This window comes from Arachis hypogaea, chromosome 5 (genome assembly GCF_003086295.3).
Source record: "Arachis hypogaea cultivar Tifrunner chromosome 5, arahy.Tifrunner.gnm2.J5K5, whole genome shotgun sequence".
Taxonomy (NCBI): domain Eukaryota; kingdom Viridiplantae; phylum Streptophyta; class Magnoliopsida; order Fabales; family Fabaceae; genus Arachis; species Arachis hypogaea.
In genome coordinates, this window is record NC_092040.1 from 12,726,079 (window position 1) to 12,740,229 (window position 14,151).

General features: G+C 36.5%; 1 protein-coding gene across 1 annotated transcript; it reads right to left on the reverse strand.

Moving 5' to 3' along the window:
- Positions 1-11,519: 11,519 nt before the first annotated feature.
- On the reverse strand, positions 11,520-13,606 carry LOC112800831 (protein DETOXIFICATION 49-like). Its single transcript, XM_025843235.3, has one exon. The coding sequence runs from the start codon at positions 13,442-13,444 to the stop codon at positions 11,840-11,842; it is 1,605 nt and encodes a 534-aa protein (XP_025699020.1). The 5' UTR covers positions 13,445-13,606; the 3' UTR covers positions 11,520-11,839.
- Positions 13,607-14,151: the final 545 nt, after the last annotated feature.

Sequence of the window (14,151 nt, forward strand, 5' to 3'; positions counted from 1 at the left end):
ATTCTCGCCCAAGGAGAATTCTTTTTTTCAACAAGGCCCCAACCATCTTTCATCATGAATGCGTAATTTATCTTGCGCGCATGTCTAATTCCTAGGACACCAGCTTTCTTAGGTTGACAAAATTTATCCCATTTAATCAAATGAACCTTTTTTGTTTGTTCCATATTACCCCAATGAAAACTCCAGCATTTATGGTTAATTGCATTACAAGTAGAAATAGGTAATAACATTTTTTTACATAGTATAAGTAGGAATAAAAGTAAAAATAGATTTCACCAGGATAATTCTTCCAACAAGAGACAAAGAAGAAGCTTTCCAAGAATTGAGCCTGGAGTTGAGCTTGTTGATGATGTCATTAAAGGTGTGCTTCGAGACCTTTGAGTGTAAAAGAGAAACACCCAGATACTTCCCAAGGTTGTCTGTCCTTGCAAACTACAGAGCTTCACTTATCTCCGTCCTCACGTGAAAACCCACATTCTTAGAGAAAAAACACACGAGTCTTCTTATTGCTGATTTTCTGCCCCGAACTATCACAAAAGGCTTGGAGACACTTATTAATAATGTTGAATTGATTAAGACTAGCATCCCCAAACAAAATTAAGTCATCCGCAATGCATAAATGCGAGAGCTCAGGAGCCTCTCTATTGAGCTTGATCGGTTTCCAAAAGCCATGATTAACAACGGTACTAATACGTTGTGATAGACGCTCAATATAAAGGACAAAGATGTAGGGCGAGAAGAGATCTCCCTGACGAATACCTCAAGGGAACAAACCCATCAAGTTCTTCACCATTCCATAAATTCTCATTCTTACCATGGATATGCATGTCGTGATAAGATTAACAATATGATCAGGTAGTCCAACATCTTCAAGAGTGTCCTTCACAAAGCTCCATTTGATTCTGTCATAAGTCTTTTCCAAGTCGATCTTGATGGCCATCCACCCTTTCAGACCCTTTTTCATCATTATCGAGTGAATGTTTCCTCGGCAATGATAATATTATCTGAGCTATGCCTGTCCGGCACAAAGTTACACTGCATAAGCTTCACTAACTTTCCCATGAGGCTTCTAATATGATTCGCTAGCACCTTGGTAACGACTTTGTAAGAAACATTACACAAACTGATCGGTCTCATCTATTTCAAACTAGTGATAGGTTTCACTTTAGGTATGAGAGTGATAAGAATCTCATTAATTTCCTTCATTCTTCCAGGCTCTTCAAAAATACGATGTATAAGGGTATAGAGGTCCGAAGCTATCTTATCCCACTGATTTAGTAAAAAAAATAGCCTGTAAGCCATCTCTCCCTAGTGCTTTAAAAATCCACATAGCAAAAACAACCTCTTTAATCCCCAAAATAGAAAAATTCTCCCCCAAAATACAACAATCATCATTACTCAGGTCAGAGAAAGCATTTCTAATAACAAAATTATAATCGAGCAGGTGGTTCATATATAAATCTAAATAAAAAGCATGAGCCATACCTTCCAAGATGCTTTTGTCAGTAATTAAATTTTCCCCCTATGTCAAGAAGGGAGATGATCTTATTTTTCCTTCTCTTGACATAGTTGAGCCGTGAAAATATTTTGTATTCCTGTCATCAAATTCTATCCACTTGCATCTCAATTTCTGGTATCATAGAATTTCTTCTTGGGCTAGTACTTTCTCATACTCTTTCCAAAGCTGGACTTAAAGGTCTTCAAGAAAAGAGTTACTAGCGTGAAAAAGGCTATTGGTGATCCCCTGTAACCTTCTAAGAATTCTGCTTTTTCTTTTATAGATATTGCCAAAAATATTTATATTCCAATTCTTAAGAGAGTGCCTGAAATTAACAATCCTTTCAGACCAAGAATCCTTTATGTGTCACGAGTTCTATTTCAAATTATTAAAATTGGGGGGGGGGGTAGCCAACCAGCAAGAAACCTAAATAGTCTCTGTCCCCTATTAAGAGAAGGATTAGCAGCAATATTAAGACAGATAGGAGAATGATCAGACTTTAGGGGGAAGATGCTTCAGAAAAGCCTTAAGAAAGGTAAATTGCCAATTTAGGTTGCTCGAACCTCTATCAAGTCTTTCCATAAGATTTTCTCTCTTCCAAGTAAAAGGCTAGCCAATAAAACATAAATCAATCCGACTATACTCAGACACATAGCTTTGGAACTCATTACAAGCACCAGCATTAACTCTACTCGACCCACCATGTCATTCATGATCATACAAAATGGCATTGAAATCTCCAAAAAGGCACCAAGGAAGAGTAGTTCTCGGAGCCAACGATGAGATCGTGCTCCATAATGTTCTCCTAGAAACACGTTGTAGACTCCCATAACAGGCAGATAACAACCAAGGAGTATAATTATTCCCAGAGACTCTGAGATGGACCAGTTGATAGTTATGCTCAAGAATAGTGACACTTCAAAAATTTTCATCCCGTAAGCACCAAATACCCCAGAGTGACCATTAGCATCCACAATAAAAGACCAATCAAATTCAATTTTATCTCTAATATTTTTTTCTTTGTGCCACTCATCTAAGTTTTGAGCAATATAACAAAACTAGCAGCATATTCCTTGCACATATCCCTAATCAGAGAATGAAAAGGCCTACCTCGAGTTTCCTGGAAATTCCAACATATGATATTCATTAAAACATAGAGAAAAAAGGGTCATGAAAGACCAAAATCACTTTTGGGTTTGAGACCCAAGTACTCGAGCAGCACTAGCGTCGGAAAGCTTCCCGATTTTCATCCAACTATTACTTGGATTATCCAATTTCGCAATTGGAGATGTGTTTGAGGTCAAAGTCACACCACATCCTGGGTCCGGTGGTCTTGACGAGGAAGATGGGATTTGGGTCTAATTTAAGAAATCGTTCTTCAACACATGAGCTTCCATAGGAGATGTACATTTTTTTTTCAACCTCGAAACCTCATTCCGCTATTTCTAAAGTTGTTGTATATGCTCGAGCATTAGCATTTCCATTTCTATTTCCTCCCTCTCTGTATTTTTATCTTTGTGATTGACCATGGGAGCACTCTCACTAGGTTCCCTTGCTTTGGGAGTGGGCTCGACTACCACCTTTGTCTTTAGCTTATTAGTCTTGTCATTGGGCTTGGACCTACCTGTAGCCATATGACTTGGTTTTTTTATCCTTTGAGAATTCTTCCTTGCTCCTTATTTAAGGTCCGTCTCCTGACTTCTTGTCTGCTCCACCACTGGTTATTAGTGGCTAAGAGAAGGAGAGGTTGAATCTTCACTTTCTTTTATGCTGAATAGTACTTTTACTTTTTCAAAGAAACTCAGGAGATGTTTTTACTTTTGTCTCGTAATGAGTTGAGAGACATTTTCATTTTGTCTCCTAAGTAATAGAAACAGAAATGAAGTAGAGAAGAAGGAATAACACCAGATGTATCCTAGTTCAGCTACTTAGTACAATGTAGCGTACATCCAGTTTCCATCACAACTATGATAGAATTTCACTATCTCTTTTTCAAGATTACAAACACCAATGTTTCTCTAGGATCTACCCAATCCTATATGGGACAAATTCAGATTCTAAACCTAATCCGAATTTGACTAGACCTCAATCTAACTTTCAACAGCAAAGTGCTAACCCAACTTGCAAGAGAATTCCCACAGGATCATGACACAAAACAGAAAGATATACAAAAAGAAACTTGAGACATCTTATGACTTTTTCTCACTGTTTATCTCATTGGCTTTTTCTTCCGAACCTCACCATGTTTGCCTTTTACAATGAGACTTTGACAGAATAAACCGAGAAAAAAATATTAAATAAACTACATGAAGGAGAAGAGCTCTAATAGCTTGGTTAGCTATGAGAGTGAACTCTGTGCTTTTCACTTACTCTTCTTTTCTTCAATCCTTGGCCGTTCACCCTTAATATAGAAGAGTGAAGCTTCCAAGGTTGAATCAGGTTCAACCCTAATACTGTTTTTTTTCCAATATCAGAGATTAGCAACGGCTTCATCAGAGAGGAAAGAGAAGACAGAATCTGTTCGCATATAACTCACCTCTTTTCTCTCATCTTGTTTCTTCAAGCTTCTTCAATCTTGACCGTTCAGCTTGACTTTCGCCCCAAGTTTTGATTTTGAGCGTTGATGAACTTCTGACTATGGTTGACAACACCTCTTCCATAGTTGCTTCTTTTATGCTTGAGACATTGTGTCTTTTTTCTTGGTTTCTTGTCGTAGCACAAATGAGGAAATGAACTTTTGATGTGCTTTGACCGAGTGAGATTTTGCTACCTGACCGAAGCCCCTTCTTTTTGCTTTGATTTGGCAACAATCTGTTTGCCTTTCTTCAAAGCCTATCTTTTGTAGTTTCTATTTTCTTCTTTCTTTTTCTTTGATTGAGCGATATGACCGAAGCAAAGACAGAGGAGAGAGAAAAGAGAGGTAATGGCTTTCGGTAGAAGTTTCAAGGAAATTAAATTGAATTGAATTTGAAGTTTCAGTTACCAAGAGTGAGAGTAACCGTATGAGGCTTGTGGTCTCTTGGGTTTCTTTCTTTAATTCATCATACTTGGTTCATGGACTTGTGATTAGACTTGTCTTTTTTTTTCTTATTTCAAAGTTTAGTGACTAAATTTTGGATCAAGTTGATGATGAAATTTGTATTGATGGACATGGATTTGCTCATTTGTTTATTGGGCCAACATGGAACTTAGATTGCTTTCCTGTGCACTAAACAAAATTCATTAAACAAATAATTTGTAATAATTTAATAAACATCTAATCATTTTAATAATATTTTATCATCATTTTAATATTAATTTTTCAAACTCAATAATATATTTTATCTAAGTAATTGATTTAGTGGTTAATTTTTTGTGTACATATTATTATTATTATTATTAAAATACTATTTGCACCCATGAAAAATATAAACACTGTCAAATATACCCATATAAAAATAAAATGACAATTATAACCATAGAAGATGACTTTCGTGTGCCAAAAGTATTCGGACGTTAGTTATGCAATTGGTCTGTTATGATACTTTTGGCACATGTAAGTTATCTTCTGTGATTACAATTGTCGTTTTATTTTTATATAAGTATATTTATTTATAGATACAAATGATAATTTATTATTATTATTATTATCTTGAGTAAATGCCCAAAATGGTCCCTGAATTTCAAATCGGTATTCAATTTAGTCCTTGATTTTTATAAATGACCAACTAAATCCCTTAAATTCAGAAACGTGCATCTCTGTTAGTCCCTCGCAGAAGTGCCGTCTAAACGTTACTGATGTGGAACGTTAATTTCCATGTGGGCATTCCATTAAACGATGTCGTTGAAGGAGTGGATGCCCTAAATGTGTAAAACGACGTCATTTCAAATAACATCTTCTCCTCCTTTGAATAAACAATTCTTGTTAGTCCCCTTTCCATTTCAACGTTTTCCACCAAAACTTCAGAAAAGCTTTCTCTTCTTCTCTGTCCATTCATTCTTCCATACTTCCCACTCACATTTGCTCACCGAGGATCATCCTTAGAATATGTTCTCTCTGGTCAGTGAAGGAGTTATCGACGAAACATCACCTTCGTACACTGCCGAAGGTGAGAGGTAACAGTTCAGGTTGATCATTCTCTTCCATTTTTTGTTTTTCATTGAGGGTTCTTAATACTTATGTGTGAATGCGTTGTTGTATATGTAAGGGAGTAGTTTAGAATGTTGTGGTTGTTGATGGCGCAAATGTTAGAGTTTAGGGTTTCTAAAATGAAACTTGTAACCACATAAATCATAATCTGGTTTAAGTTATAGTCAATAGAAAGTAAATATATACATTCTTATTACAAATATAGTTGATTTCTAGTTCTTTGAAATATAGTTGTTTTGCGGAAAAATGATTAGTCCTATCTGTTTTGTGCATTGTGCTGTAAACTTCAGATGCTTGATCGATTGAAACTTGTTTTTCACCATGGTGGAACGTTTGAGACAGATCCTGGTGAAAATTTTATCTACACATCTGACTTGTATGATGAATGGGTTGGAGTCGATGAAGACTATCTTGACGTGTTTGCAGTAACAGGTTATTATAAAAAATTGGGGTATGATAAGGCTGAAGCATGTTGGTTTTTGGACCCTAAAGATGGGTTGGATTTTAGTCTTAGGAGATTGCAAGTGGACCAGGACCTTGTTAGTATGATCAAGCACTGCCATGAGAATAACAACGTCATCCACATCTATTTTGAGCACGGACCTTCGATTCCTGATATAATTGATGTAATGGAGTTGTTTGACGAGGATCATGCTATAGGCCAGAAGGTCGGAATGGAAGGCATGGAAGAAGATAGAGTAGAAGGTGTTGAATCTGTGAAGAAAACCAACACAATATTAAGTCAACTTGAAGAACCAGTTACCTTTATCCCAGTTGAACTGAAATCCACTACACCAAGTCCACTGTCCCCTACCCACTGCCCCCTAACCCATTGACCCTAGCCTACTGCCTCCAAGCCCAGTACCCCCCAGCCCACTGCGAACAGCCCATTGCTCCCAAGCCCATTGCCCCCCAACCTGCTGCCCCCCAGCCCACTCCTTCCAAGCCTATTCCACCAAAATCAATTGTCCTTAGTTTTAATGTCCACAAATCATGTTCACAAGCGAAGTCCCCTAAATCTCTATCCCAACCAAATCCCATTACATCTAAACCCATATCTCAGAAAGTTTGCTCTCAACCCACTTCCTCAACCAACAACGCACAAATCAAGAAACCCAGTGCATCAAAGAAACAATCCAAGCCTATTAACTTTAAATTCAACACATCTACAAAAATGCCTAGAAGGTATATCACAAGATCATAAGGCTGGAGAAAGCAAGCAAGCAAGGAGCCAGTTCACTTGAATGTTGATAGCTTATCTGATTCTTATGAGTCTGCAGAGGACAGTTTATACAAGCCACACATGCCACTTGACTTTGTGGACTAAAGTAGTGACAACAATGATGATGTTGGTCCTACCAGTGATAGGAGAAAGAGGAAGACCGGCAGTGACAATGACAAAGGCAAGAAAAATATTATTAATGATGAAGATACTTCTTGTTCCCCTTCAATGGATGCATCTGATTATGAGAAGGAGGTAGATGATAATGAGAAAGAAGAAAACTTGCAATGTGTGTAACGTATATTTTTTAATGTGCATATGTATTGACTTTATTCTTTTTCTGTTGGTGATGTAATGCATGAATCTGTATGGCAGTGTCTTTTTCAGATGATAGCTGGAAATTTGATGAATTGAAGACTCCACCAGACTCTGAGGATGAAGCAGACCCAGCTGTGAATTCCATCTTCAATGATACTGCCAAGTTTGGACATGTGAGATTAGAGCTAGGTAAGGAGTTTACCACTAGGGATGCTTTTAAGAAAGGGGGTTAGAAATTATACATTACAAGATGGTAGGGGTGTAAGGTACAAGAAAAATGATACTACTAGATGTAGAGTGGTATGCAAGAATGAAGATTGTCCTTGGATGGTGTTTTGTTCTTATAGCAAATCGAATGGATGTTGGCAGATTAAGACCTTTAATGATGATCATACATGTGAGAGAACTTTCAAGAATAGATGTGCAACTAGGTCTTGGGTAACTGATGTACTTGTTAAGAAGGTTAGGAAGCTCCCAACATTTAGACACTGTGAGGTTTTTAATTACTTTAAAGAAAAAACTAGAATACAACTGTTTAAGACTACAATTACAAGAGCTTTGGGTGATGCAAGGAAAATAGTGAGGGATGATGAAGCTGCAGAATATGCTAAACTTAGAGATTATGCAGAAGAGCTGTTGAGATCTAATCCGGGTTCAACTGTCAAGTTAGGTGTTAGTCCAATGCCTAACGGAGAAGGTGTATTTGAAAGGTTTTATGTCTGTTTGCATGGATGCAAGAAAGGTTTTGTGGGTGGATGTAGACCCTTGATAGGACTTAATAGGGCTTTTTTAAAGACCTATTATGGAGGATGGCTGCTGTGCGCCATGGGTTAGGACGCGAATAATCATGTTTACCCAATTTCATGGGCAATTGTTCATAGGTAACAAAGGTTGCTAAAGATGCTGCAAATAAGGGTGACACTGGTTCTAAAGGTAACAAATGTGAGGTTGTTACTGAAGAATGTGAGGTTGGTGCTGAAGGATGACAAATTGATACTCAAATAGAAGTTGCTGCTGAAGGGGGTTTAGGAGCTGAACAAGAACTTGCAACTCAAGTAATAATAGTATTAAAAACATTAATAAAAATTAGAGCTTGAGTTAATAAATCTGGAAACAAACAAATCCATTTTCTTGTTAACTTGAGAGGATATGTTTTTGGTCAACTAATATGATTCTTGACAGTGTCATCATCCATATAATGATACTTTTATTGTTGTTTATGATATCATAGGCTGCAAAGACTACAAAGAATGTCAAGAAAGGGCATCTAAGAACTAAAAGTGAGAGACACATAGACAAACTCCCTGTCAAGAGGACAATTTCATCCACTGCTGCTACTGTTGCGGCTGCTCCACATCCAACTGAGATTTCAAGAGAGACTATTCAAGGAGCTAGTGCAGCAACCTCTGAAAAACTGGCCTCCTTCTTGAAATTTGTTCCAACTCCAGGATTCAACCCACCAAGAAAAAATGTCTAACTAGCACAAAGTGTAGTGGCTTTTTGAGTTCATGTTGTTGTAGTTGAATGCTATGGTTAAACAATCCTGTCTTTTTGTAATGTAACCTTTGAAACCTGTATGCATGGCCTTTGAATGTTATTATGGCCTATGATGTTTTGGGTTGTGATAGTATGTTATGCACAATGTGCTTTAGCACAAACAACACTTGTTCCATATTCCGGAATTAGTTATGTTAAATTAATGAAGTTTTTGGTTTAGTTCATGTTATGATTTATCTCTTTCTGGTTTAGTTGAACACAATTTTAGCAGAATAAGTGCAGCATCAAGAGTTGAACTCATGTCAAATTAGTGTTTCATTTTATTTCATTCCATCTTCATCAAGACATTACATACCACTTAAGAAATTTAAAATTTCATAACATAATCATCATTTCTTGAATATAAACCCCAACAAACTAAAACCTAAACACACACCAAAAGTAACTACAGAAGCTAGCAGCACCATCGTCATCATCATCACGGTCTTAACATCACTCTCCAAGCTTGTCATCCTCCAACTTAAATCATGCAAAACTTCTAGTGGAATGGGTGTTGCACAAACTTGTTCTTCACATCCATGAGCCCAACAAAAAAAAAATTACAATGAATTTCATCCTGCAAAGTAAAAATTGCAGGTGAATCCAAACTCAAACTCAAACCATCTTAACATTGTCTTCACAGCCATAACCTTACCTCATAGTTCGGACAACCATAAAATGGTCTACCAGAATTTTCTGCCGTTGTTGAGTACTTCATCACTGTTCGAAGCCCGCAATTACAGAAAACAACGTTCTTACCTTCCCTATTGCGCATTCCTTTGTTGCCATAAGGTCTGTCTGCAGAGTTGTTCCTACTTGAGCTACTTTGACTTCTCTCGCCACCACCCATCATCACTCACACAAACAAAAAATCAATTTGGGTTTTAGGGCGAAGAAGAGAAGGAGAGTCGAAAACAGAAGAACATAGCATACAGTTTGAAGAAGGGAAGATAATTAGGGTTTTATAATTGAAATGGACTAATTTGGGTAATATTAGGCAATTCCAGATACCAATTTGAATCAAATTCAATTTTGGCATACATCAGCATACAGCTGGAATGCCCACATGACAGTTAACGTTCCACATCAGCAATGTTTAGACGGCACTTCTGCGAGGGACTAACGAAGACGCACGTTTCTGAATTTAAGGAATTTAGTTGGTCATTTATAAAAATTAAGTACTAAATTGAATACCAATTTAAAATTCAGGGATCATTTTAGACATTTACTCTTATTATCTTTGTCGGATAAGTATTCCCTTTATAAATATTCTTGTCTTGTTGTAATGGGGAATATCCTCAAATCCAAGTGTAACAACTAATAAATTGCACTGTTAATGTTATAATAAAATAGTGTCAAATGGAATACTGTCATACTGTTAACAAGGACGGCGAGTACCACTGTCTTTTCAAAGGAAAACAATTCTTCCGGTGGCTTTTTGTCAGCCGCTAATTTTGTCTATTTATACCGCCAACCAATCTTATATATTATCTTATTCTATATAAGAAATTACAAAATTAATTTTTATTCTAACAAATAATTTCAACACCAAGATCTTGCTGTTACTTGGACCTGCCAGTTTATACACATTATCTAATGACTCAAAATTGTCACAATTAATCAAATTATATATACCCATCAACTTGATATTACTTAGATTATACTTTACACGTTAATTGATAACGGTTTTCAAACCTCAAATTAAACATGGTTTAGGTTTCAAAGCTAATTTTCAACCTTAATCTACGGTCTAAATTTAAATTCCCTTTTGTGCGATACGTAATATATCATTATTATGCATGGCGGAGGCTGCTTATTCTTCCTTAGCTTGCTCAATTTTTCTAATTTGGGTAGAAATGAAACATATGTCATTGAATTAACACACTAGCCATGATAAAGACCTTGTAAAGGGGATATAATATGTTGTTGACCTTGTACTTCATTGGTTGTTATGCTAAAAGGAATATTCAATGAGTAATAATTTGTAAGTATCTCTTAATCCAAGTTTTTGTATCAAGAAGTAAAGTAATGAAGTATGATATTTTAAGCAGTCATAGATTGAGGGTTACTTAATCGAACAAATTCAGAAAGCCGTTTCAACTTTCAATTACCAAGATTAGACTAAGGAAGTTTCAACTGAATGCGTAACTTGGAGAATTTTTTTAAAAATTAATTGATAGATGTACGCATACCAATACCAATACCATTGTATTGTAGCTAGTAGCAAGTAGCTAGCTCATGCGGTTTTCTCTCAATAAGAAACATTCCTCAGTTGAAAAAGGAAGAAACATCGTAGAGGCCACTAAAGTTGATCAAAACATAGAACATTCTAAACTAGGTCAAATTCTACGTGTGGAACTGGAAATTCTGGAATAAAATAAAATAAAATAAAAGGCATATATCCACCTGAAGAAGAATAATCAAAGCACGCGATTTGTCAATTTTTCGTTGCGAAACAACCGACACACAAGACTCCAGCTTGCATTGCCTACTTCACAAATCACAACGCGCAATCCTACTGCCCACCAACCCATCTTATCCCCACGCCCCAAACACCCTCTTACCCATGTTTTCTCTTCTTTTTCTCTCTTCCAATTAGCTTTGCTCATTTTTTAAATCGGTGAAGACTTATATTATGTTATCTTTGGTATAAAATTGATAATTAAAAATGATTAAATAATTTAGTATATTTAATAATTTTTAATTATTAATTTTGCATGATATGTGACTTTTGACCTTCTTAATTTTATGCTTTTTTTTTTCTCTTTTTGTTTAGTGTATATTATCTATACACATGGAATCGATTCCTTATCAACTGTTATAAGAAAAATAATTCCATTCAAATTCAATTCTCCTAAATTTACAAGTAAGAATAATTCGATCAACCTAGAGAAATAAATGAATATATATCTTTTGAATCTTCCAATCTATCTGATATATTTAGATTAATCTATATATTACTTAAAAAATTACCTTAGTCAGCTAGGTTCTATTGAATGTACCTGTTATCTAGATTATTTTTTTTATTTGTATTTTTTTATATAGTAGGAGTACATAAGGAGTACATAGTATATAAGGGGTTAAAAAAATACAAATAAAAAAAATAATCTAGGTAACGGTACCAAAAAAAATGTTATCAAACTAAAGAATCAGAGAATTGTTTTGACGAAATCAGAGAGCATTTGCAATGTTCTTGTTCATCATCCTCTGCGAAATTTGGTTGCGCCACATCCTGAGAAGAAGTAAGATCCTTTGCTCTAAGTGCTTGAGCTTCCCAATTGGTTAGAACCAAAACAAACGTCATAGTCACCATACATGAACCCTGAGCACCCAATAGGCCAAGCCACAATCCTTTAAAGTCAAAACCACCATAGAAGCTTAACCAAACCGCAATGGGCATTCCCACAAGGTAAAAGCAACCTAAGTTTATGTTGGCTCCCAGTTTTGGTCTTGCCGTTCCCCTCAGAACACCGCAAACCGTCGTTTGAGGACAGTTTCCGAGCTCGCACAGCCCTATGATCGGCAACACCATTGACGTTAGAGCAATGATCTGTGAATCCTTTGTGAACATCGAAGCCCACACGTTCCTCACCGAAATTGCAAACACCAATGCGGAGAATCCCAATAAGAAGCTGAAACAGAGTCCCACAATTGCTGCAAGCTTCGCTCTCTTGGGATTCCCTGCACCAAGTTCGTTTCCAACTCTTGTAGACACGCCGAAGCTCAACGAAGATGGGAAAATGTATATCAATGCAGTTGTTTGGATCAAAACCCCCATTGACGCAACGGTTGCTTGAGGATTGATCAACAAGCCGCAGAGTAAGATCATAATCTCGTACCACCACCATTCCAAGCACACAGAGACGCAGCTAGGAATCGCGAGACTCAGTAGTTGCTTCCATCCCTTGAAGCATTCAGAAGAAACACCGGTCCATGTCTTGGTGTGAATCCCTGAAACCCATATGTAGATAATCAGAGACGCCACAAGGTTGAAGTTCGTCCAAACAGCGCCTAACGCGATTCCTCTGATTCCAAGGCCAAGAACAGAGACTAGTAGGTAGTTGATTGGGACGTGGAGAAGAATCGAAAGAAGCGCGGTGTATGTAAGAGGGAGAGTTATGGATTGGGTTCTGAGATAGATTCTGAGGGGATGGAGCAGCGATTGCGCAAGGAGATCGGGAAGAGAGAAGAGAATGAAGGATTGAGCTTCGGTGGCTATGTCGTGTTGCTGGCCACAAAAGAGGAGAATCTTTTTCATGTTAAGCCAAAGAGCGGCAATGAAGGTTGAAGTGAGGAGGAGGAGAAGCACTGTCCTCTGCATGGTGAGGCCCAAGAGCTTGTACCTTTTGGCGCCAAAAGCCTGGCCGCAGATTGGGTCCATGCCGACGGCGAGGCCGGAGAGAAGAGAGTAGCCGGTGATGTTGGCGAATCCAATGGCTAGAGAGCCTCCGGCCAAGGCAAGGTCGCCGAGGCGGCCGAGGAAGATCATGGAAATGACGGAGCGAGAGTAAAGTAGTAGGCCAGTTAGGACCATGGGTAACGATATCTTGGCTATGCACTTTGCTTCTTTGATTGCTTCTGATAAATGATTGGTTGTGTTGTTTTTGTGGGGCTTTTGTGTTGTTGTTGGGGTTTTAGGGATCAAATGAGTAAGCATGTCAGGGGTTTTTCCTTCTTGCCCTTCATTGCATTCACGCATACACATAGTTGTAGCTGTGGAAGATGATGATAACTTGCACATGGCTGTGTGTGAGAGAGAGAGAGAGGTGTTTGTGTTTCTGAGAATCCGCGAGAGTGTTGCAAGCAAGGTTGGGTTTAAAAGGGGAGATAATACTGTTTTCAATTTGGACTTGTTTGCAGCAAATACGGACTCGCTATTTCTGCATCAAACCATTTTTAACAAAAAAAATTAATTAATAAAAAAAATTATTTACACACTAAAATTAATCATTAAAATTAATATTTATATTAATAATTAATTTTAATATATATTTATTATAATTTTAGTGTAATAAAAAAAATTTTTATCATAAAAATAAGTCTATTAAATTTTTCTTAAATAATTTTATACCGTTTTTCAATCACATCATAATTTTTTAAATAGTATGAAAGTAAGTTAAAAATTTATATTTACACTAAATAAAACTATTTAAATACTCTATTATTATATCTTCTAACAATGACAAAATTAATCTAAGAACAATTTAGACATATTATAAGTTATAAAAAAAATGTTGTAAATAAATGATAAAAATGATAGAATTTACCAATATTTATATATTTAAATTTAATAGATATACAAATTACTCACTAATCTAGAAATAAGAATTGTGAATATTCTAGGAGTACCTAGAATGCTTTTTTTTATATTTTCACAGAAAAAGTTTAAACATGTAACTATCATAAATTTTTATTTTATTTTCAATTTTAAAAGCGTATTTTTATGAC